At 46.5% G+C, this 26,725-nt stretch overlaps 2 protein-coding genes across 4 annotated transcripts; both read right to left on the minus strand.

Moving 5' to 3' along the window:
• Positions 1-1,882: 1,882 nt before the first annotated feature.
• LOC138793382 (oocyte zinc finger protein XlCOF7.1-like) lies at positions 1,883-21,096 on the minus strand. Of its 2 annotated transcripts, none has more exons than XM_069971939.1 (12): positions 21,037-21,096; positions 15,579-15,717; positions 14,892-15,068; positions 14,693-14,816; positions 13,623-13,727; positions 12,620-12,727; positions 7,474-7,581; positions 6,762-6,898; positions 5,685-5,754; positions 3,506-3,606; positions 3,335-3,401; positions 1,883-3,054 (listed from the first exon to the last, which is right to left on the minus strand). In XM_069971939.1, the coding sequence occupies exons 1-12, from the start codon at positions 21,045-21,047 to the stop codon at positions 2,129-2,131; spliced, it is 2,073 nt and encodes a 690-aa protein (XP_069828040.1). In that variant the 5' UTR covers positions 21,048-21,096; the 3' UTR covers positions 1,883-2,128. The 2 variants fall into 2 exon arrangements, with proteins under 2 accessions (XP_069828040.1, XP_069828041.1); XM_069971940.1 differs by lacking the exon at positions 21,037-21,096 and adding an exon at positions 19,869-20,075.
• Positions 21,097-21,164: 68 nt separating this feature from the next.
• Positions 21,165-24,288, minus strand: COA6 (cytochrome c oxidase assembly factor 6). 2 transcript variants are annotated; one of them, XM_069969534.1, is made up of 3 exons: positions 24,220-24,288; positions 21,822-21,972; positions 21,165-21,469 (listed from the first exon to the last, which is right to left on the minus strand). In XM_069969534.1, the coding sequence occupies exons 2-3, from the start codon at positions 21,963-21,965 to the stop codon at positions 21,374-21,376; spliced, it is 240 nt and encodes a 79-aa protein (XP_069825635.1). In that variant the 5' UTR covers positions 21,966-21,972; positions 24,220-24,288; the 3' UTR covers positions 21,165-21,373. The 2 variants fall into 2 exon arrangements, with proteins under 2 accessions (XP_069825635.1, XP_069825634.1); XM_069969533.1 differs by lacking the exon at positions 24,220-24,288 and adding an exon at positions 24,090-24,177.
• Between the last annotated feature and the right edge of the window lie 2,437 nt (positions 24,289-26,725).

Consider the following 26,725-nt stretch of genomic DNA (forward strand, 5'->3'; position numbering starts at 1 on the left):
AAACCAGTACCCAAACTGGAGACAACAGTAGGGGGGAAAGTGGCCATGTTTTTGTAGCACTGGATAATCCCTTTAAGGACTGTACAGAGCGTTCCTGCACAGAAAGAGAGTCATCCCAGTCCATAAATTTCAAGCTTGAGAAAGTGGAGATTATCCACGAAACGTCGCAGACATCGGCGCTTTAATAGAAGTGAATTACAAATCTATATAACTTTGACACCAGTAGATTTGAAAGAAAAAGATTTTCACTGTAAGCAGGGTCTGCAAACCTGGTCAAGACCCCCAGAAAACGTCCGCCCCCTGTAACTGCAAACAAAGATTTCTGCACCAAATAGGACCGTCTCTTATTTCATGCAGAATAATTCCTTATAAATCCTACAATGTGATTATCCAGAATGTTCTATAGGTTCTGTCTCTCACAGGTGACGTTACCGACCAGAAGTATTACACCTCTCCATTCTGTGTAGGTGGGCGGCAGGGGATCGTATACTTATGTTCCCCGCTGTATATGCTGGAGCTGTTACAGCCGCCCGACCACTCACAAGGTGCACCAGGAATGGGTTATTACACCAATTCTCGTTTTTCTGCAGGGAAGAATCGTGAAATCAGTTTTTTTCATTGTAGGAAAGGCCTGTAATAAATCCATATGAGCAGCGGCAATCTAATCCCATAGGAAAATATAATAACAGGGAGGAAAGGTTTTTTCTAGGAAATTGTTGTCACCCAGTGTCCAGCCACAAGCTGCTACAATGTAGAACCCGTAATGTACCCGTGTCTGCTGGGAAATCACATGGCAAAAGCTTACACTGTGCCGAGACCCTCAGTAATCCGGGAGAAGCATGCAGATGGGCGCTTCACTCCCTGGCTCCATAGACTTACAATAGGTTGGATCGTCGGGGAGAGAAGCGCACAGCCATGCACTTCTTCCAGCTCTATCTAGACACTATTTGGGGTATCGCCTATGATTCGAAATGTCAAAAGTTGACTCATTATAATATAATAAAATTTCTGGAACTTTCTAACACAGTTTACAGCTCAGTTCTTCACCCTTCACAAGACGTCTGCTTGCTGTCACTGAATGGGAACATCCTTGCTTCCAGAGCCTAAGAGTCTGTACACACCTGATAGCTAGACAATCTTCTATGAGCTAAACCCATCAGCACAAGTCTTCCCCAGTGTATCCCTGCAAGTGGATCAGGTGCATCAGGCTGATCAGACTGTGTAAGTAGAAGTGTAAATGTCATTTCAAATGTCTTTGCAGAAATCAATAGTACAAGCGAATATAAGAAACTCGGTAACCCGTTTTTTAAGGCAGGATAGTTTCCTTCTGTACTCACAAGGCCCCCCCCAATTATCAAGGAAAAGCCGTCGACATCACAGAGAAGTAGAGTGAAGAGGGGTTTTCACTGCCCATTATAGTCTATGGAGGGGGGAGGGGCGAGTGAGCAGGAAGAGGAGACAAACAGCCTGTGCAATGTGCAGACTCTGTGGCCAGGGAAAACGCTGGATTCATATGTTAGACTGCTCAGTGCTGGTCTGTGGATTTCTGAAGGTTTGCTACAGTGAGGTAGGATTCGTGACTATATAGTATATAGGGGGCAGCACAGAGGCTTGTCAGTGCATCCTGAAAAGTCGCCTGAAATGACACTTACACTTTAAGGGTATGTGCACACTAAGGAATCCCGACGGAACACCCACCGCAGATTTCGCAGCTTGCACCCACTTACGGACTCTGGCGGCAACGTGCATCTCTGGGCGGAATCTGGCAAACCATACAATGAAGCCTATAGGAAAAGCAGAGATGCGGGCGGCCACCAGAGTCCGCGAGCGGGTGTGAGCTGCGGGATCCGCCGTGGGTGTTCCGTTGGGATTCCTTGGCGTGCACATACCCTTACGTTCTTCTTCCCCGCCAGCAAGCAAAGGATCTGAGCAAATAACCTTAGGTATGTTAGAACGTTGGGGAATATGATCCAACGATAAACGCATTCCATAGGTGCCAACTCCCAGCATGCAATGGGCCAATCGATTCTTACAGGACTGGTAGAATGCCCAACGAGAGGCCTCAACTGGGCAGATGGACCCTTCCCCATTAACCATGAGCGCTCCAGGAATGTGACTCCCACCAGGATCAGGACATGGAGCCCGCGTGGTTGGCGTGAATCTTGCTATGGGCCATGAGGGCGGATCTCTGCAGGAAACACTTTCCACAGTCTGAGCAGGTGAAGGTCCTATGCCGATTGTGGAAGGCCTGATGAGCTTCCAGGACCGACCTGACCGAGAAACACTTCCCACAATCGGAGCAAGCGAACGATTCCTTACTGGTATGGACGCTCTGATGGGTGATGAGGTGGCACCTCTGGGTGAAGCGTCGCCCGCACTCAGAACAAGCATAGGGCTTCTCTCCCGTGTGAGTCCTTCGGTGTATTATAAGACCCGTCTTGTCCGAGAGACACTTCCCGCAGTCTGGGCAGGCGAAGGCACCCGTGTGGATCCTCTGATGCTTGACCAGGCTTGACTTCTTCATGAACGACTTCCCGCATTCGAGGCAGGTGAACGGCCTGTCGTCCTTCGCGGCAGGTTTGGGCTGTGGTTCCCCTATCTTAGGCTCGTGAATGTGAAAAGTCCATTCGTGGACCACCAGGGCGGACTTATCCATGAAGCTCTGCTGACACAGCGCACAGTGGTACATTTTTTCGTGCGTCCTCTGGTGAGAGATCAGATCGACATCGCTTCGGAAGCTCCGCCCACACTGCAGGCACTTATGCGCTGCGGGGCTCTCCATGACCGGCGGTAAGTTTATGGCCCCACCTCCGTAGTTCATTAGTCCACTGGAGGAGGCATCTATTCTGGGTTTCTGCCAATACAGGTGTGTGAGCTCTGGTTTGTTCCTCAGGGGCGGAGCCTCGTGTAGAATGTTCTTGGGTTTTACCATTACCACCATGGGGGGAGTGTTACTTGAATTAACTTCCCGGTTAGTTGAAATAACCCCATTTTTATGGCGGACAGGAATTAACAGGTGAGGGGAGTCAGGTTGGACTTTCCAGCTAGTCGGACCTGTAATAGAATCGGAGGTGAGAAAGTGATTAGCGTCTCAGAATACAAAATATGTGCAAAGTAGGGATGATCCCTACAGGATGTGAATACAAGTGGTACTAAGACTGGACACCATCCACAGGACCTGACGTTTTAGAGCACAACTGTCAATCACAGCAAAGCCCCGCCCACGCGGAGCTGTCTAGACTTGTGAACACTGTATGACACAATGAAGTGGCCAGTCCTTTGTAGCTAGAACTATAGAGGTTAATCCCCATGAGAGCTGGGATCCTTTACTCACCTGAGCGGATCTTGGGAGGGTTTGGTTTCTTCTTACGCCAGATGGGCAACGTGTTTACCATTTTAGCCTGTAATACAAGAGGAGACACAATGATCACACATGTAAGTGTCCCATAAGCCACCGCCAGCCCACAAGTAGTAACAACGTTTGGAACGGGTGAGGTCCTTGTACCTGATATTCCTGTGGGACCACCCTGTTATCCTCCCCTATACAGTCCAGAGGACGGACGGGGCTGCCGCTCATCTCAGGCAGGTTCACTGGACTGTGGTCACCTGAGGGAAATGGACACAGGTGGATTAGATTTCTGCCACTGTTTAAAATTTAAACTGTCCTTGTTGCCCATAGCAACCAATCACAGAGCAGCTTTCAAAAACAGAATATGAAATGAAAGCTGCCCTGTGATTGGTTGCTATGGGCAACAAGGACGGTTAAAATTCAAACACGTTCTCACAAATGTTCCAAACAGATTTCCCCACTAAAATGCTGTTACTCCGCCATTAACCCTTTGATGGCCAGGCCGATTTTCGTGTTTTCACTTTAGTTTTTCCCTCCTTGTGTTGAAAATACCGCAGCGCTTGCAATCTTTCACCTACAGTCCCATACAATGTCTTGCAACATTTATTGTACTTAGCAACGATGCACTTAATTTTTCTATAAAATATGCTGCGAAACAGGGGGGGGGGGGAATTGTTTGCATGGGGGGGCTGGTAAGAATACTAGGGGAGATTTATCAAACATGGTGTAAAGTGAGACTGGCTCAGTTGCCCCTAGCAACCAATCAGATTCCACCTTTCATTTTCCAAAGAGTCTGTGAGGAATGAAAGGTGGAATCTGATTGGTTGCTAGGGGCAACTGAGCCAGTTTCACTTTACACCATGTTTGATCAATCTCCCCCATAGTCTTTTTTTTTTTTTTTTAATTCTAAATTTTATTAAATTTTTCATACAAAGAGAATACAAACAACGCCCATCAGGTGCAAATAGGAAAGCAAAAGTATGGAAAATAGACACAATGCGCCGTACAGAGGTATTAAACAGCACCTACAAGAGCGCAGAACATGAGAAAGTAAATACACATGACATGCCAACCGAGCAATAACGTCAAATGAGCATATTATAACAAGAAAAGCCGGAAGCCAGGACTAGGAGAGAGATCTGCAGGGAAGAGGAGATCAAGATATAGCAGAGAAGAAAAAAACAAAGCAGGAGAGGGGAGGAATGAGAGAAGAAGAGAAGAGAACCTATTCAGGCCAGCATGTTAGGGCCAAGGCCCAAATGCCGGAGTGTACCGGTGAGAAAGGGCCGGCTGACTCGGCGTCCATTAAGAGCAACATGGTAGGCAAAGAGGAGACAGTGACATGATGGGTGAGATTAATCGCCCTGGTGGTATTGTCCCTGGCCTCACGCGTCTCAGAGAACGGGCGTCAGACATGCAGCCAGTATTTGCGCAAATAATTTAACCCCTTAACGTCCCATGATGTATCTCTTATGCCATGGCGCCGTTAGGGGAGTTCAGAGAGGGGCCTCACCACAGCCCCCCTCTGAACCGCAGCGATCCCGGCTGTTTTCTGCAGCCCAGGACCTCGGCTATTAGCGGGCACGGCCGATCGCAGCGACAGCTGCATTTAAATGCCCTCTATCGCCTCTCCTTGGTGATCCATGCGGGTCTGTAGGTGAATTGTGACATAGGGAGGGGTTCTTGCCTCCTGGTATTATGGTAATGTGGGCGTGCAGAGAGTTTCTGGGCAGGGGAAGATTGTCAGAGAGAGAGTTCAATGCAGAGAGAAAGTGGTCACGCAAGAGAGGGGCAAACGTCTTAACGTAGGAGAGTGTGAGGCCGTCAGTCCCATTGCTGAACGATAATAGTGGGTGATATACGTAGAAATAGAAGCTGAGAGATCTGCTGGGCTCTGTGAGACGGAAGAAGGGAGAGCGCAGAGAGATTCACAGTATGAGAGAAATGAGTCGGCAATTTGAAAGGAAAGAGAGAGTTTAGACCTGGAGGGAAATGAGAGATCGGGCACGTTGCTTTCGCAGAACACACGCCAGGGTTTTGCCGGACCTGTTGTCAAACTCATAAAGTGATGAGCATACTGTCTCTATTATACTGGACGTCTCCTTTAAGAGCAGGCATGATGGGTATACCGTCAGTAAGCAGTTAGTCGTCCATCATTTCTGATCTCTTTTTGTATTCTGGACTATGGGCTACTCATTCCCATAATCCAGGTCCTCTAGATTATTAACCCCTTACCCGCTGCCCCAATATGATTTCATAGGTGACCTGATGAGATTGGGGATTACTGGAGGTCCTCCTCACACGCTACATCTAATGGTGACTGTGTATGTCTCACCTGAGCTGATCTCCACCGGGTCGTCTTCCTCTTTACAGCGGGGCGGTGAGATCTCGTCTACCGGAGGAGCCTGTCACATAGGAAGGCAGCAAGATTATTACATATGGGAGTACAAGGAGCTTTTATTACAGGTACAGGATTATTCCCCTGCTGATATCGGCCCCTTCTAGCTAAGGGTCAGTCCTTAAAGGGACGTGGGATTTATCCTGGGAGGTGGAGCTTAAAGGGGACCTTTTGACCTATATAATCTAACACAGTCTATAGTAGGTATAGGGGTCGGCACTATGCAACTCATGAATTAGCCCAGTATGCCAAAAAAAATGCTCTGTATATTGCAATCACTACACAGGTGGTGCATTACTCCAGTTAGGACAAAGTAGCTATTATCCATAAACATGAAAGAGAGAATTCTGGGTGCACTTACCAGTCCGTAGCAAAAGTTGTATCTTTATTACAGCTGTTTCACGCCCACTGATCGGCGCTTCTTCAGATCTGAAGAAGGGCTGATCAGTGGGCGTGAAACAGCTGTAATCATCAGTGGAGGGTGTTTGGCGTCCTCCGCCTGCAGGAACCATGTTTTTTAAGCACAAGCTTTGAATAAAGATACATTTTTTGCTACGGACTGGTGAGTGCACCCAGAATTCTCTCCTATATAATGTATACATGTATCCATCCTCCTCCTTTGTGTGTCTGTAATGTAACTGGCTGCAGCAGGAGCCTCCCCCCTCAGCTCCTGACCTATTCACTGAACAGCTAAATCCCTGGTTCATCTTTTTTAGTGCTTCCTATGTTATCCCTCCTGTAAAAGTTTGAATAAACTGGCAGCTGGGCGTTACCATCCCACCCTGTCAAAGGGGTGTGTCTCTCCACAGTCACACAATAGCCGTACTGATTGGACATTGTCAGATTGTGTAACCAGGGCAGATCCCTGACCGGTAACACCCATTTGTCAATTTACCTTGACCCTCAGTGTGGCCAATGATTGGCTGCTGACGTCACCTACTGAGTAAACACTATGGGAACGATATAATCTGTAACAGGTGCGAGATTGGGTGGATGACAGGGTGGAGCTTGTACCTGGTATTCCTGTGTCATCTCCCTGTCATCTTCCTCTGGGCATTTCTCAGAAGGGAGGGGGCTCATGCAGCATTCAGGGGGGTCTCTAGGAATATTTCCACCTGTTGGAGTATGTTCATCTGAAGGGATAGGTTCACCTGTGAGGAATAGATAGACATGAGTATAGAATGCTGGTGAAACACGTGGAGCACATAGTATTATACAGGATCACAGATATTAGCTCCACTTACAGAATGAAGGAGTGAATCTCGTTTGCAATTTTATAAACAACCACTAGAAGGCGCCCCACTAGTGTCCTACATCTCACTCTACAGTCTCAATGCTCTCAGAAGACTTGGTAGGTTCTAAAATTAGAAGGTATCTGCTGCTGGAAACTAGATAAACAGGTTGTATGTACATACACAAGACATTCTTTTCATATGTAGCAGAACAGGTCTCTTGCATGTTGCCTCTTTTTGTTTTCAGATATGGAAGACCTATCGTAATTAAATAGCAGATCTGTTGTGCTGCTTGAGACTAGATAAGCAAGACTTCACAATAATAGCAGAAGCTGAGTACGTGTATATCTGTTCACTGTGTGCTAGAGAAAGACAGACATGCGTTCCCAGAAATACATTGGTCGGATACTACTAATACTAACAGCTTTGATGCCCTGCTGGAAACTAGATAGGCAAGACTTCACCATTATTAATAGCAGAAGCTAAGTACATACCCAAAGTATCTGTTCGCTGTGTGCTAGAGAGAGCTGCCCCGGCAGTGCACTGGTCTGATGTTGAGGGTTTACAAGAGCTGAACAAGTTTTCTGTTATACTGCAGGAAACTAGATAGGCAAGACGTTACCATTAATAACAGGTGGAGTTGAGTTTACACACAGCCTTTATTCATTCACTCTATGCTAGAGACAGAGCTCCCCTGCCATTCATTGGATTGATGTTGCGAGGATAATATTGACTCAATAACAACTAATTTTTTTTTTATCTTCTTTATTTTTTATTTTCCATACCATCTTAAAAAAAAAAACCACATGCTTGTTAATACACTGAAAAAGAACCAGGCACAAGGGAGCGATCCAGGCAGCAGCCTCAACTCATAGAAGTATCTTTGTAAACACTTTCATAGACATCTCTCAACACAGGATTCAAAGGGCGACACAAATTCCAATCCCTAAGTCCTATTATACCCGAGGGCCCATCCCCCTGGGCAACCGAATTCCGCTAACTATTGACGTTTACACCTATTCTCTCTCTACCCCTTTCTCGTCCCTACCCGTAAAAATCATCCTACATCATTGACTCCACGACAGCCCGGCCGCACTCCGAGGGACGGGCCACAACCTTTCCTCACCATTGTCTTTATTTCCTATTTCTTGATATTTTACTTAGTCTATAATTATTGGGACCTCGACTAGGAGCCAGCACCAACGAAACACTCAAACCAGCAGAACTTTTTGGTCTTTATACTCCTTGTCCAGAAGCCTCAACACCTTTAAGTCTGCTATTCTTTCCACTTCATTCCTGGTGCCTGCAACACAGCATTAGCTGAGCCACTCACACCACCCCGAACCACCCCCGATGATCTCCCCCAGCCATCTATAATGACCAGACGGACCACCCGGGGAGGTCAGGTCATACCACACTTCCCTGGCTCCATCACTGGAGTAGTATGTCCCACTTCCAGACTCTTATACATATATACTGTTCAGATATCCCCATTTCACTCTCTGCTAATTAATTCCTTATATACTCTCTAGGTCAGAGCCCCCTCCATCCATTGTGCAACCGGGCTGTCCCGAAGCCCCCACCCAATTTATCTACCCCATCAGAGACTAAAAGATCCAAATTCTACTTCAATCCTACGGTGCCCAACGGGATGGCTCCCCGTTCACAGAATCTTGCCGTCCCATCCCTTCCTCTTACCAACTTCCATGGTTCATTCTCCCTGTTCCATTTTTCTTTTTCTACCTTCCTCCACCCTCACCTTCCCGACGTCCCTCCGCCCTCTATTACCCATTTTTATTATAATTTTCCAACTTATAACCCTATTTGTAACCCAACGTCTTTCCCTCCCAACCCTACCCAGGGTCCAAGCACATAGACACTACCTTGGACATGAGGAAACAGGAGAGAAGGAAAAAAAAAAAAGAAAAAAAAAAAAAACCCCCCCCCCCCCGGGGGGGGGGGGGGGGTTATCCCCGTGCTGACCTTTATTTTCTGTAGTACTTCTGACCAGAACCGCTTAAGGACATCACAGGACCAGAGCAAATGTACCAGGTCTCCCGTATCCCTTAGACATAAATTATCTCTTCTTTTTTTAATTTTAAACAAAAAGGCAGGGGTGTAATACAATCTATGGACTATATTGAACTGAATCAACTGATGACTCCCCGACGGTGCTACTTTTCTGATATTACGATAGACTACGGGCCAATTCACTCTCCCTCCAATCTCTGCCTCCCATGCCCTCTGACTACCAAAAGACACCTCCCTCTCCTGAAGGAAGCATCTATACAACATTGACACGCCTCTATAATTAGATCCTGCCCCGCGCAGAGTGTTAAATTAGCTATAAGCTTGTAATCTATTCGTCGCAAGTCGGCCTTCAAGGCGCTGGACAACCTTAAGAAGCTAAAACAGTGGGACGCTGGTGAGACCGTAATCTACTCTAAACTGATCCCATGACTTTACTTTTCCCGCCACGACCACATCGGTTATTAACCTCACTCCAAAGGACAGAAACTCTTGTGCCAGTGTTAAACTTTTAACTTCCAACAGCTGGTTATGGCCCCATAAAGGGGAGAAATTGCAGAAACCCCTAATATTCAAGAGCCTCCTCATTTCACCCCAAGTTTTAACTAAGGCGTGTGTTCCATAGGCCATTCCGCTCTTGTTCTGTCTTTAAGAATTCCGGCATCCAGCATCTGAAAGATGTCCATCTGGATGTTTCTAGCCTCCTGACTCTCCTGATGGAGAAAAAAAAAGGATTTTCTCTCCACTCCAATAACCAGTAGGCCTGGGAGGCCAGAAAATATAGCTCCATTGAGGGGAGGCCGAGGCCTCCCTTGTCCTTTGGGGCAGTCAACAACTCCAACCTAATTCTAACCCGCTTACGTCCCCATATTAAAAAAATCAATACAGATTTAATCTAGTTTAGTCTTTCCTGTCAATCCATATTGGGGCTGCCCCAAATATATACAGAAACTTGGGGAGACAGACGGTCTTCAGCAGAACCACTCGATCCATCTTAGACAGCGGGAGTCTGAGCCATAACTCCACTTTTTTCTCTGTTTCTGTTATCAGTGGAATCAAATTGAGTCTGCTAAAGGACAGAATGTCCCGGGACACCCTAATCCCCAGGTATCTGAATCAATCCCCTGGGCCCAATATTTTCAATTGTGGGACCCAGCCTCGACCCAGCCCAAAAAAGGCTGAATGCAACCCATTCACTGTGACCGCGGCCCTCGCACTCGTATACAAAAGTTTTACCATCCCCATGAACTCCCGACCCAAATTAAATCTATCCATTACCGCCCACAGGAATGCCCACTCCACCCTGTCAAAGGCCTTCGCGGCATCCAGTGACAGGATGGAGTGGGAACCCCCCTCCCCCGATAGCTGCACGTTCTCATAAAATCTTCTTAAGTTAGACTTGATTTGTCGTCCGGGAATAAATCCCGTTTGATCCTCCCCTATAAGCCCCCCAACTATTTTATTCAATCTGCGAGCCAGCACTCCCGCAAGTAATTTCACGTCCGTATTAAGTAACGAAATCGGTCTGTAGGACTCACACTCCAGGGGATCTTTACCTTCTTTTAAAATGAAAATAATCTCAGCTTCACCCATCGAACTGGGGAGCTTCCCGACCGCCCTAGAGTGTTCCAACACCTGCAGGAGTGCTGGGAGCAGAACCTTCTTATGTCTTTTATACAGCTCAAACGGTATTCCGCCCTGCCCCGGAGAAGATCCTCCGGGGGTTCCGGCCAGGGTCTCCTCTAACTCCCCCATGGTAATAGGGGCACCTAGCTCCTCTCCTTGCTCCTGTGAGAGGCGAGGCAACTTGGCAGACTCCAGTAGTCGCTTTAGATGGTCATCATTTTCTTTACAGCTAGACCTATATGTTTCCTGGAAGTATTTCCTGAACACCTCCAGGATATCACTGGGCATGTTGACACTGTCCTCATCTTCTGAGCGAATAGCATAGATATCCCCTCCCCCCTTCTGATTTCTAACTAACCTCATAAGCCCCTTATTGGCGGTCCCTGATTCCAGATATTTTGCCTTAGCCGAGAAACCCAGCTGCGCTTTAGCTTTGTTGAACAAATAAATGTCCAGTTCTTCCTGGCCCTGTGCTAATTTTTGATGTGATGTCGGTGATGGATCCCTTCTATAATTTTCATCTAAAATTTTAACATTTTCACTTAATTCTATTTCTCTACCCTAAATTGTCCTTTTTTCCCTTGTATAATTCCAAAATACTTTAAATGTGTCCCACACTATATCTAAAGGTGCACTACCCACATTTATTTTCCAAACCTCCTCCAGCTCATTATCTATAGTGGGAGAAGTTTCTATTAAGTTTAACCAATGTGCATTTAGTTTAAACAAGTGCCTACCCCTGCATCGCTGTGTATCTTACTCGACCAACAAAGGTCCATGATCAGAGAGACAGCGAGGCAGGTACCTAATGTCCCGTACCCATTTAACCATACCAGTGTTTACCAGGGCCATGTCTATTCTGGATTGTGTATTGCTAGATTTATTCCAACAGGAGAAACTCCAGCTCCCCAATGAGCAAGGGGAGGGGGGGACTGACCGACCCCGCGGACAGGAGGTGTCACCCTGAACCGGTCAACATGTTCACACATGACCGCGTTGAGGTCCCCCATCACGAGGAGCGGACAACCATTACAACTATTACTATAAGAAAAGAGTTTTTCCAATACCTCTGATCTAAAGGGGGGGAGGAATTTAAATAAAAGCAAGAATGCACTCAAGCCCCTCAACCTGACAGCGAAGGAAGACGAATCTTCCCTCACTGTCAAGAAACTGATCTCTCAGCGCCCATCCCATTTTCCTATGGACAAGCACAGAGACACCCCGAGCGTAGTTGGAATAGGTCGCATGAAATTGAGGGGCCCACCAAGGCCTGTGAACCTTATGCACAGTTTCCTTTACCAGATGAGTTTCCGCTAAGCCAATAATACAGGGCTGATAGTTCTTAATAATATTCATTATAGCCAACCTCTTACAGTTTTCCCCCAACCCTCTGGTGTTCCATGTCAAGATTTTAACCATTGACCTTTAAGAATGGAGCATGCGACCACAACAACCTCACATAGGGGATCCACCCCCCTGGAAAAAAAAAAAGCAAAAAGAACGCAAAAAAAAAAAAAAGAGAGAGAAAATTTAAAAAAAAGCATACCTCCAACTATGTGCATGGGGCCCCCTCACCCCCCCGCCCGAGTCCTACCACCCAACACAACCCCCACCCCTCCCCCCCGGTGACCCAGGTTGCCCTAACCTGAATGTCAAACTTGGAGCAGATTTCCCTACGGACCTCCTATGCACAAGTAATTACCTCAATCATGATCTGAGGAAGCTCACGGCCCTAGGCCAACCCCTTCCTTTCTAACCAGTCCAGTACTTCCCTGGGGGACCCAAAGAACCAGGCCTTCCCTTCGTATATAACTCTTAGCTTGGCAGGGAAAAGAAGAGCGTACTTAATCTGTTTTTGTTGTAGTTTTTTCTTCACTGCAATGTGCGCTTCTCTTAACTTTTGAGTCTCCGTCGCGTAGTCAGGGTAGTCTGGAAACTAGATAGGCAAGACTTCACCATTATTAATAGCAGAAGCTAAGTACATACCCAAAGTATCTGTTCGCTGTGTGCTAGAGAGAGCTGCCCCGGCAGTGCACTGGTCTGATGTTGAGGGTTTACAAGAGCTGAACAAGTTTTCTGTTATACTGCAGGAAACTAGATAGGCAAGACGTTACCATTAATAACAGGTGGAGTTGAGTTTACACACAGCCTTTATTCATTCACTCTATGCTAGAGACAGAGCTACCCTGCAATTCATTGGATTGATGTTGCGGGGATAATATTGACTCAATAACAACTATGCAGTGCTGCTGGAAACTAGATAGGCAAGACTTAACCATTAATGATAGCAGAATATAGCCACACTACGATTGTGTAATGGAGAGGGAGAAATAGATCCCCATGGGTGCACAGGTTATATGTTGGAGGTTTATAATGACTAAGTATGTAAAGGTGGTAAATTGATGGAAACTAGATAGGCAAGACCGATAATAATAATAATACAGATAAACTCTTCTTGGTTCCCTGGGTGCAAGAGAGATAACTCTCCCTGTGCAGTACTGGTTTTATGTTGGGGAGTATATAATGGTCTAAGTAACAGCTATACTGTACTGCTGGAACCAAGACAGGCAAGAACACACCAGTGATATTGTGGATAATGTAGCTACCCGGTTTAGGTGGTGGTCAGTCCTTGTCCCGCCCACATACACCCCATCCCCCAAACCCCCGCTCTAATTCCAGCCACATACATTGCAGCAGCCATAAAGCAAAATATCCTGCTGCAATTCTTACACAGGTCTGTTTGTCTCCACTGTAAATATGAATAATAAAATGAAGCTCCTCTACATTATTGTGTCTCCATAGTGACAGACTACAAACAACCACTGTGTAGTCAGATCCTGCAGTTATGTCCCCTCTTACTGATCACCTGGATGGAAGCTGTGTACACAATCGGCGATGGTGCAGTCCTATTCCGCATTGTGTGACTGGGGTCTACAGCCTACAGACCACAGCAGTGGGGGAATATATTGTCACTTTATATGTCACTCACCTGTGGGGGGAGGGTCAGGAATCGTGGTGACTGGATCCACCTGGATGTCATTCAGCTCCTTTCCTTCATCTACAGCCGTCTCTGCAGCATTAACCCTGTCACTGCCTGAGAGGAACAACATATATGTGTCTGTCATTAACACTATATTGCAGAATACTGAGTGCAGCTCTGGAGTATAATACAGGATGTAACTCAGGATCAGTAATGTATGTACACAGTGACCCCACCAGCAGAATAGGGAGTGCAGCTCTGTAGTATAATGCAGGATGTAATTCAGGATCAGTAATGTATGTACACAGTGACCTTACCAGCAGAATAGTGAGTGCAGCTCTGGGGTATAATACAGGATGTAACTCAGGATCAGTAATGTATGTACACAGTGACCCCACCAGCAGAATAGTGAGTGCAGCTCTGGGGTATAATAAAGACCAGTACAGGATCATAATGTAATGTATGTACACAGTGACCTCACCAGCAGAATAGTGAGTGCAGCTCTGGGGTATAATACAGGATGTAACTCAGGATCAGTAATGTAATGTATGTACACAGTGACCCCACCAGCAGAATAGTGAGTGCAGCTCTGGAGTATAATACAGGATGTAACTCAGGATCAGTAATGTAATGTATGTACACAGTGACCCCACCAGCAGAATAGTGAGTGCAGCTCTGGAGTATAATACAGTATGTAACTCAGGATCAGTAATGTAATGTATGTACACAGTGACCCCACCAGCAGAATAGTGAGTGCTGCTCTGGAGTATAATACAGAATGTAACTCAGGATCAGTAATGTACGTACACAGTGACCCCACCAGCAGAATAGTGAGTGCAGCTCTGGGGTATAATACAGGATGTAACTCAGGATCAGTAATGTAATGTATGTACACAGTGACCCCACCAGCAGAATAGTGAGTGCAGCTCTGGAGTATAATACAGGATGTAACTCAGGATCAGTAATATATGTACACAGTGACCCCACCAGCAGAATAGTGAGTGCAGCTCTGGAGTATAATACTGGATGTAACTCAGGATCAGTACGTGTACATTTTATAGGTATATATCTCTGAATACCATCAGATACAGGAGTCGGTCGGCTCTCTGACACCACATCTTTGTAACGTTCCTTATGTCCCTCCAGATATTCCCATTCCTCCATGGAGAAGAAGATGGCGACATCCTCACACCGCACTGGAACCTGAGACGATCAGAAGAAACATGATCAGATACTGTATTATTATTATTTTGCAGTCACATTAGTATCTGCAGTCACCTCCTCGGCTGTGGGGTGGGTGGTCTCGCTGGGGGTCTGTTCCTCTGGGGTCTCCTCACGTGCTGGAGACTGAGCTGGAGGTTCCCGGCAGGGACTCCTATCCTTGGTGGATCCCTCTGATACACAGGGACGGCTGTCATCTTGCTGGTTGTTCTGTTTCTTACTCAGGACCAAATCCTGTATGGAGACAAAACCTTCGCTCGATCATGGAGGCTGGACCTGGATCCACATCTGGGGTCTTGTTCACTTTAGGGGCCGGGTTTGAATACATCTTAAAGGGGGTCGCTGTGCAGCGTTACCATGGATACACCCCACACCTGTCTAGTCCTATGCACAAGCTTTATCCTGAGTAATACTCCTGCACAGACCTTGGTCGGCATGGGACGTATCCATGGCAACAGTGCCCATCCTGACAGGGACCCTTTAAGGATCTGTTGTGGGGTCACCATAGATGTGGGGAGAGTCTACCCCAACTACTGCTGGGGTCCTGATAGTAGCCAGGGCCGGTGTCAGGACATCTCGTAGGGTCCCAGAACCCCCATATACAGGCAGGAGAGGAATATCCACTAACAGTAACAACGCTGATCACAGACCAGCAGGGGGCGACACAATAAAACTAGCAGAACAGTGAGCGCAGCTCTGGAGGTGAGTGGAGGATAAGAGATGATGTGACCGCACAGGCCTCACCTCTCCGGTCAGCAGGAAGATGATCTCCAGGGTCAGGCTCAGGATCTTCTCCGTCACCTCCATCTTGTCCTTACTCGTCATCAGAGAATGGTGTAAGAACTCCGAGATCCCTCCGCGCTCCTTACAGATGTGCATGGTCCTGAAAATATACACAGTACTACTTCTATAGGCATCAGAGCAGTGCACAGTACTACTTCTATAGGTATCACATATAGAAGTTGTACTGTGCGCTGCTCTATGTGATACCTATAGAAGTTGTACTGTGCGCTGCTCTAGGTATCAGATGGAGCAGTGCACAGTACTACCTCTATAGGTATCAGATAGAGCAGTGCACAGTACTACTTCTATAGGTATCAGATAGAGCAGTGCACAGTACTACTTCTATAGGTATCAGATAGAGCAGCGCACAGTACTACTTCTATACACATCAAATGGAGCAGCACACAGTACTACTTCTATACACATCAAATGGAGCAGCACACAGTACTACTTCTATAGGTATCAGATGGAGCAGCGCACAGTACTACTTCTATAGGCATCAGATGGAGCAGTGCACAGTACTACTTCTATAGGCATCAGATGGAGCAGCGCACAGTACTACCTCTATAGGCATAAGAGCAGTGCACAGTACTACTTCTATAGGCATCAGATGGAGCAGTGCACAGTACTACTTCTATAGGTATCAGAGCAGCGCACAGTACAACTTCTATAGGTATGAGATGGAGCAGCGCACAGTACTACTTCTATAGGCATCAGAGCAGCGCACAGTACTACTTCTATAGGCATAAGAGTGAGCAGTGCACAGTACTACTTCTATAGGCATCAGAGTGAGCAGTGCACAGTACTACTTCTATAGGCATCAGAGCAGCGCACAGTACTGCTTCTATAGGCATCAGAGTGAGCAATGCACAGTACTACTTCTATAGGCATCAGATGGAGCAGCACACAGTACTACCTCTATAGGTATCAGATGGAGCAGCGCACAGTACTACTTCTATAGATATCAGATGGAGCAGCGTACAGTACTAACTACCTCTATAGGTATGAGATGGAGCAGTGCACAGTACTACTTCTATAGACATCAGATGAAGCAGCGCACAGTACTAACTACCTCTATAGGTATCAGATGGAGCAGCGCACAGTACTACTTCTATAGGTATGAAATGGAGCAGCGCACAGTACTAACTACCTCTATAGGCATCAGATGGAGCAGCGCACAGTACTACTTCTATAGGTAGAGCAGCGCACAGTACTACTTCTATAGATATCAGAGCAGCGCACAGTACTACCTCTATAGGTATCAGATGGAGCAGCGCACAGAACTACTTCTATAGGTATCAGATGGAGCAGCACACAGTACTACTTCTATAGGTATCAGATGGAGCAGGGCACAGTACTACTTCTATAGGTATCAGATGGAGCAGCGCACAGTACTACTTCTATAGGTATCAGAGCAGCGCACAGTACTACTTCTATAGGTATCAAAGCAGCGCACAGTACTACTTCTATAGGTATCAGATGGAGCAGCGCACAGTACTACTTCTATAGGTATCAGATGGAGCAGTGCACAGTACTACCTCTATAGATATCAGAGCAGCGCACAGTACTACTTCTATAGGTATCAGATGGAGCAGCGCACAGTACTACTTCTATAGGTATCAGATGGAGCAGTGCACAGTACTACTTCTATAGGTATCAGATGGAGCAGCGCACAGTACTACTTCTATAGGTATCAAAGCAGCGCACAGTACTACTTCTATAGGTATCAGATGGAGCAGCGCACAGTACTACTTCTATAGATATCAGATGGAGCAGCGCACAGTACTACTTCTATAGGTATCAGATGGAGCAGTGCACAGTACTACCTCTATAGATATCAGAGCAGCGCACAGTACTACTTCTATAGGTATCAGATGGAGCAGCGCACAGTACTACTTCTATAGGTATCAGATGGAGCAGTGCACAGTACTACTTCTATAGGTATGAGATGGAGCAGCGCACAGTACTACTTCTATAGGTATCAAAGCAGCGCACAGTACTACTTCTATAGGTATCAGATGGAGCAGCGCACAGTACTACTTCTATAGATATCAGATGGAGCAGCGCACAGTACTACTTCTATAGGTATCAGATGGAGCAGTGCACAGTACTACCTCTATAGATATCAGAGCAGCGCACAGTACTACTTCTATAGGTATCAGATGGAGCAGCGCACAGTACTACCTCTATAGATATCAGAGCAGCGCACAGTACTACTTCTATAGGTATCAGATGGAGCAGCGCACAGTACTACTTCTATAGGTATCAGATGGAGCAGTGCACAGTACTACCTCTATAGATATCAGAGCAGCGCACAGTACTACTTCTATAGGTATCAGATGGAGCAGCGCACAGTACTACTTCTATAGGTATCAGATGGAGCAGCGCACAGTACTACTTCTATAGGTATCAGATGGAGCAGTGCACAGTACTACTTCTATAGGTATCAGATGGAGCAGCGCACAGTACTACCTCTATAGGTATCAGAGCAGCGCACAGTACTACTTCTATAGATATCAGAGCAGCGCACAGTACTACTTCTATAGACATCAGATGGAGCAGTGCACAGTACTACTTCTATAGGTATCAGATGGAGCAGCGCACAGTACTACTTCTATAGGTATCAGATGGAGCAGCGCACAGTACTACTTCTATAGACATCAGATGGAGCAGCGCACAGTACTACCTCTATAGACATCAGATGGAGCAGCGCACAGTACTACCTCTATAGATATCAGAGCAGCGCACAGTACTACTTCTATAGGTATCAGATGGAGCAGCGCACAGTACTACCTCTATAGATATCAGAGCAGCGCACAGTACTACCTCTATAGATATCAGAGCAGCGCACAGTACTACCTCTATAGATATCAGAGCAGCGCACAGTACTACCTCTATAGATATCAGAGCAGCGCACAGTACTACCTCTATAGATATCAGAGCAGCGCACAGTACTACCTCTATAGATATCAGAGCAGCGCACAGTACTACCTCTATAGATATCAGAGCAGCGCACAGTACTACCTCTATAGATATCAGAGCAGCGCACAGTACTACTTCTATAGGTATCAGATGGAGCAGCGCACAGTACTACCTCTATAGACATCAGATGGAGCAGCGCACAGTACTACTTCTATAGATATCAGAGCAGCGCACAGTACTACTTCTATAGATATCAGAGCAGCGCACAGTACTACTTCTATAGGTATCAGATGGAGCAGTGCACAGTACTACTTCTATAGGTATCAGATGGAGCAGCGCACAGTACTACCTCTATAGGTATCAGATGGAGCAGCGCACAGTACTACCTCTATAGATATCAGATGGAGCAGCGCACAGTACTACTTCTATAGATATCAGAGCAGCGCACAGTACTACTTCTATAGGTATCAGATGGAGCAGTGCACAGTACTACCTCTATAGGTATCAGAGCAGCGCACAGTACTACTTCTATAGGTATCAGATGGAGCAGCGCACAGTACTACCTCTATAGATATCAGATGGAGCAGCGCACAGTACTACCTCTATAGATATCAGATGGAGCAGCGCACAGTACTACCTCTATAGATATCAGATGGAGCAGCGCACAGTACTACTTCTATAGATATCAGAGCAGCGCACAGTACTACTTCTATAGGTATCAGATGGAGCAGTGCACAGTACTACTTCTATAGACATCAGATGGAGCAGTGCACAGTACTACTTCTATAGATATCAGATGGAGCAGTGCACAGTACTACTTCTATAGATATCAGATGGAGCAGTGCACAGTACTACTTCTATAGATATCAGATGGAGCAGCGCACAGTACTACTTCTATAGATATCAGATGGAGCAGCGCACAGTACTACTTCTATAGGTATCAGAGCAGCGCACAGTACTACTTCTATAGGTATCAGATGGAGCAGCGCACAGTATGACGCACAGTATCACTCACAGACATCACTACATGCTCACCTATAGGGGGCGCTGTGACTGGCAGGTGATACACTTATTGGGGCACTGTGAGTCTTGTGGGCGTGGTCAGGACATAGGGGGCGGGGCTTGTGTACATATCAGCCACAGTCACCCCCATTCCTGTACACATACATCCCCCCGAGGACTATAATTACTGGGGTACACGTGTGATCTGACAGCACTGGGGTCTATAGCGGATGGGCTCAGCAGCAGAAGCTCTATACATACAGCGGTGTAACCCACCAATAAGATGGCGTCCGGCCTCCACCCAGTATCTATAGCAACGACACTTACCGGCCAGGCTCCACAGACACACGGGAAGAGACGCGGACAGGAGACGGAAGCGACCGGGGACTGTACGGCAACGATGTTCTGATGGTCAACGAAATTGTTGTGTCATGTGACCTCCTTTACGTCATCAATGAGCGACCACAGGTATTCCGTACAGTGAGATCAACGCAGGTCCGCCGCGTCACGTGGTTCATACGTCATTAATCTGCGCCCACACCAGGGATTCTTCCGTACAGGAATGAAAGATTAGTCACTAAATCCCATACTGCAGAATTGTGATTGCAGCTCCGGCACAGCCACATAGAGAGGCTAGGCCCCCTCACTGCTGCATGCTGGAGGTGATCTCTAGAAGGGGCTGATGGCTGTCATATGACGTCACCATACTGTCAGGCAATGGGGGGGGGGGGGGGGGCTCACCTTCTTAATTATGTACAATAACACTAAATTATTATTATTATTATTATTATTATTATTAATTGTACAGCTGACCCCCAAGGTACCACAGGTCTCAGCACAATCAAATAATACATAGGTATACAGGGAACGCTGCAGAACTACCAGTCCCAGCACCACCCGGCCATATGTATATATCCACAGTACAATAAGGCACTACAGTCCCCAGCATAACCAAGTATACAGGGAGCACTGAGGGACTACAAGTCCCAGCACTACCTGGCCAAGAATAATAACAAGTCCCTGCATATGCCATCAATATGTAACACTGAAGAACAGTGAAGCACTACAGGGCCCAGCATAACCAAGTAATAGATACACAATGGCATACAGATGCACTAACACCTCCTAAAATAGCGGAGTAGTACAAAATATAAAGCACAGAGTCACTACAAGTCCCAGCATAGTGACTATAGAGAGAGTGTTGAGGAGTGAGGAACAACAAGTCCCAGCATGACCAAGCAATATATGAATTACATAGAACTATGGGGGGAGATTTATGAGACATGGTGTAAAGTGAAACTGGCTCAGTTGCCCCTAGCAACCAATCAGATTCCACCTTTCATTCCTCACAGACTCTTTGGAAAATGAAAGGTGGAATCTGATTGGTTGCTAGGGGCCACTGAGCCAGTTTCACTGTACACCATGTTTAATAAATCTCCCCCATAGTAACCACCCCTTCCGGGCGGTGATTGTGCTCTTCGCTGGTGACACTCACCTACCTGGCATTTGCCAGAATTGCCAGATGGGCGGTCCGGTCCTGTTACAGAGCAGGATCATAGACACACAGAGACTGGAGAGCGGCATGGTATATTTATTCCCTGACCAGGTATATATATATATATATATACAACAACAGCCAGAGCCAGGAACATCGGCTTCTGGGAAGATTTAAGAACATTGTCCAGAGTATCAATACAAAATGGCGGATCCAGTCAGGTGGCAGTGTAGAGAGCGCGGGATCCGGCTGGTTTCTGGAGATTACGGGTCTGATTTATAAAATAATAATAAAATATTCCTATAGAGATGTGGGCGTACGGCGGGGAGATCCGGCACTACGTGGTCCCGGCGGGTTTTGCGGGTTCAAATCCTTTGGACTCTAGTTCTTCTTTGAATTTGAGGTAATCTCTCCGCTTATCAAAGTACTTGATCTGTTGGGGAGGAAAAGAGATCACAAGATCAACCAACAGCACAACAGGGTGATCAGGTCTCATCCTCCAGACACACCCAAAGCTGCATTCATATCCCATGATGCTCAGCACTTCACTACCGAAGGGGTATCATAAAGCCCTGGTCTCTGTACAGACACTGATACAGCAGGGGGCGCCAGTCTAACCAGCGAAGTTGTAGGTGCAGCTCTGGAGGTGACTGGAGTAGTGTTGTCATGGAGACCTTGTGTTCAATCAAACCGCCAAATACAACACTATCCACATGACCGAACGCACTGGACTGTAGCGCCAATGCTCATAGGAGGCGGAGCTCCCCTGTAATAACGGTACATACCCACTGCCGGGGGCAGAGACCCTCGAAGCTTTGCCTCATCTGCTGACACTTGGCTGCTTCCTCCCTATTGTCCTCCAGACACCGCCAGTACTTGTCCTTGGCATCCCAGCATGCCTTTCTCTCCTGCGCGGAGGGCGCCGACATTGTTCACCTGCAAAAAAAAAAATCACAGGTGGAGATTTATGGCGCTGCCTCATAGTAGGAATAGTCTCTGTTGCCCATAGCAACCAATCACAGCTCAGCATTCAAACATTCATGAGCTGTAGTAACAGAGGAGATTCCTACTGACTGATAAGGTTTTCAGCTACAAGAAAGAGATATATATATATATATATACACACACGCTATAAGATTGCTCCTGTTCCATGACAGCTAGAGGAGGCGGGGAGAGACGGAAATGAGGGGGTACTGCAAGAAGAGGAGGAGCAATACACAGCAGAAAGAGAGAGAGAGAGGAGGGGCAATGTATGGGGCAAAGAGGAGGAGCAATACATGGGACAAAGAGGAGGAACAATACATGGGACAGAGGAGGAGCAATACATGGGACAAAGAGGAGGAGCAATACATGGGACAAAGAGGAGGAGCAATACATGGGACAAAGAGGAGGAGCAATACATGGGACAAAGAGGAGGAGCAATACATGGGACAAAGAGGAGGAGCAATACATGGGACAAAGAGGAGGAGCAATACATGGGACAGAGGAGGAGCAATACATGGGACAAAGAGGAGGAGCAATACATGGGACAAAGAGGAGGAGCAATACATGGGACAAAGAGGAGGAGCAATACATGGGACAAAGAGGAGGAGCAATACATGGGACAAAGAGGAGGAGCAATACATGGGACAAAGAGGAGGAGCAATACATGGGACAAAGAGGAGGAACAATACATGGGACAAAGAGGAGGAGCAATACATGGGACAGAGGAGGGGCAATACATGGGACAAAGAGGAGGGGCAATACATGGGACAAAGAGGAGGAGCAATACATGGGACAAAGAGTAACAATACATGGGACAGAGGAGGAACAATACATGGGACAGAGGAGGAACAATACATGGGACAGAGGAGGAACAATACATGGGACAGAGGAGGAACAATACATGGGACAGAGGAGGAACAATACATGGGACAAAGAGGAGGAGCAATACATGGGACAAAGAGGAGGAGCAATACATGGGACAAAGAGGAGGAGCAATACATGGGACAAAGAGGAGCAGCAATACATGGGACAAAGAGGAGCAGCAATACATGGGACAAAGAGGAGGAGCAATACATGGGACAAAGAGGAGGAGCAATACATGGGACAGAGGAGGAGCAATACATGGGACAAAGAGGAGGAGCAATACATGGGACAGAGGAGGAGCAATAGATGGGACAGAGAGAGAGAGGAGGAGCAATAATACATGGGACAAAGAGGAGCAGCAATACATGGGACAAAGAGGAGCAGCAATACATGGGACAAAGAGGAGGAGCAATAATACATGGGACAAAGGAGGAGCAATACATGGGACAGAGAGAGAGAGGAGGAGCAATAATACATGGGACAAAGAGGAGGAGCAATACATGGGACAAAGAGGAGGAGCAATACATGGGACAAAGAGGAGGAGCAATACATGGGACAGAGGAGGAACAATACATGGGGCAAAGAGAGAGAGAGGAGGAGCAATACATGGGACAAAGAAGAGGAGCAATACATGGGGCAAAGAGAGGGAGCAATACATGGGGCAAAGAGGAGGAGCAATACATGGGACAAAGAGGAGGAACAATACATGGGACAAAGAGGAGGAGCAATACATGGGGCAAAGAGGAGGGGCAACAAGACGGAGCAATACATGGGCCAATGAGAAGGGGCAACACATGGGACAAAGAGGAGGAGCGATTATAAGACAAAGGGGAGGGGCAACAGATGAGCTGTACACTGTTCCTCACACACCGGCTGCAGCGCCTCTTGTCTGGTTTCAAGGACTTGCAGTGTGAGTGTTCAATGGTGACATGGACAATCCCTTTAACCCAGAGACCCAACTAAGGTCAACTAGATGTGATGGCAGTGGGCTCTGCAGAGTCACTCGCTCCCGGGCCACCAGCAGCCTCAGGGCTCTACAATCACACACCAGACTCCAATGACTCCTTTAAGGTCACAGGGAAAAGGGTCAGCTACAAAAGTGCTCCCCTTCCTACTCTGGTGACTATTATCTGGGGCCCTCAGCTGCCCCCCAGGCTGTGCCCCCGTCCCCTCTAAAAACCAGCAGTCAGCACGTGACCCCTTACCGCAGACAGCTCTGCACACAGATCACTGAGACACATACAGGACTTTCACATTACAAGACACCAGACGCGCCTTGATGACGTCAGACCCTTCCTTCGACACTAGAGGGCAAAGTTACAATGCAGGGTTTACCTTCTACCGGTAGCGTGTAGCTACATCTAAACAAATATACTCGACGGCAGCTGGCACTAGTCTTCACCAAAATGGCGGCATATTATAATATTTACCATGACGACGCGTGTGCAGCTTCCTCTAAAGCGCGACCACGCCCACTGTAGAACTCTCATTAGTCTATTCAGACGGGAAAAGAGTGTGCTATGTCGCCACCTGTGGCCAACAGTGGAAGTGCAGCCACAATTTTTATACTAAATCTTGCACCGGTTTGTTGCGTTATTTCGGTCACAAGGTGGCGCTGTTATATTTCCAATAAATAAATACATGTTATTAGCTCTGATGCTGTAATATTTACTGATCCCAGGAAACTCTGCTGTGTCTGAAGAAACAAGGGAAGGATGGTAGTCTGTAACCATGGCGACATATAATTCTGCTAAGGAGCTGTGTACAAGTCTAATTGCAAAGATTCTTCATTTTTATTTTTATTTTAAAAATGTGAAAATCGACACAGCCACTAAAGAGCGGGTTACCTTCCACCTTCCTGTGCCTGGGAAAGCTGGGTGATCACCAGTATGGCCGCCAGTACGATTCTAACCCAGTTTGTCATTCAGCTTCTCAAGACTCCTGAACCAGTTTAGTGGCAATACCAGACTGGGCATTTCTAGGCAATGTTCCTTTCAGGAGTCAAGGAAAGCTGAGTGTCAAGCCCTGGGGGTACTGTAATAACCTCCATATAGCATGTCACCCAGCTTTCCCAGAGTCTTTTCTGATAAATCTGCCTAAATAGAATAATAGGGAATTTATTTTTGCATAACCAGACTAATTTACCACTCAGGGGCTTAAGAAAGCTGGGTAGTAACCTACATGGGAGCAGTATAGCCGCCATATTGTATACCACCCAGCTTTCCCAGATTCCTTATTGATAGTGTGTGTGTGTATATATATATATATATATATATATATATATATAGTCATTCAGTACAATAAGAAAGCTGGGTAGTAACCTACATGGGAGGAGGATGGCCCCCATATTGCATGCCACCCAGCTTTCCCTGATTCCTTATTGATAATGTGCCTATAATATAGTAATAGGGAATGAATAACCTGACATATTTGCTATTCAGAAGCCTAAGAAAGCTGGGTGGTAACCTACATGGGAGCAGTATAGCCACCATATTACATACCGCCCAGATTTCTTATTGATAGTGTGCCTATAATATAGTCATAGGGAACGCATACCTGACATATCTGTCATTCCGTAGCATAAGAAAGCTGGGTGGTAACCCGTGTTGGAGCTGAAATAACAACCATACGGCATGTCTTCCAGCATTTCCTTATATCATATTGATAAATCTGCCTATAATATGGAAATATGGAAGGAATCCCCATGTAACCAGACTGATTCATCATTCAGGGGTCTAGGAAAGCAGAGTGGTTGCTCCAATGGGAGCAGTAATAGCGGCCGTATTGGCGGCCAACCAGCTTCCCCTGATTCTTTATTGATAATGTGCCTATAATAAAGTAATAGGGAATTAATAATCACATAACCAGATATATGTGCCATTCTGGGGTCAAGGAAAGATGAGTGGCATCCCACATGGGAGCTGTTATAGAGGCCACATTGCACCTCAGCCAGATTTCCCTGATTCCTGATTGATAAATCTGCCTATAATATAGGAATAGGAAACAAATCACAGGGTAGCCAGGTGGCATTGCCATTCAGGGGTCCAAGAAAGCTGAGTGGTAACACACATGGGAGCTTTAGTAGCTGCAATATTGCACATCACCCAGCTTCCCCAGCAGCCGTATATATAGAACATTATCTTGGTGTAACAGACACATGTACCAATCAGGGGTCTAGAAAAGCTGAATATAACCCCCGTGTGAGCAGTATAGCTGCCATATTGCATGGTATCCAGCCTTACCAGATCCCTTATTGATAAATCTACCTATAATAAACATATAAGAAACTACACTCTGTATAACCAGACTGCTTTGCCATTTAGAAGCATCGGAAAGCTGAGTGGTAACCCATATGGAAGCTGTAATAGTATGCTAGAATCCTTAGGCATATAATATAGGGAATAACCCACTCTTGTAATCAGACTGATTTACCATTCAGGAGTCTCGGAAAGCTGAGTGTGGCGGTTACCTCTGTACCAGAGACCATACTGCATGCTACCCAGCTTTCCTGCCAGGCATACAGCAGTGGGCCACGTACCTTGGCATAACAAGTCATATTTGCCGTTCTGGGGTCTAGGAAAGCTGTGTAACATTGCACATGAGAACTGTAACAACTAAGCTTTCCCTGATCTGCCTATAATAGGAATAGGAAATGACCAGACTGATTTGCCATTCAGCAGTCTAATAAAGCTGAGTGTCCCCCCATGTGGGAGCTGTATTAGTGGACATGTCACCCAGCTTTCCCAGCACCCATATAGAAGTGTAAAATGTGGTGACACGTAACCAGACCTATTATTCAGGAGTCTGTACTGGCAGCCATATTGCTTGTCACCCAACTTTC

This window comes from Dendropsophus ebraccatus, chromosome 5 (assembly GCF_027789765.1).
Source record: "Dendropsophus ebraccatus isolate aDenEbr1 chromosome 5, aDenEbr1.pat, whole genome shotgun sequence".
Taxonomy (NCBI): Eukaryota; Metazoa; Chordata; class Amphibia; order Anura; family Hylidae; genus Dendropsophus; species Dendropsophus ebraccatus.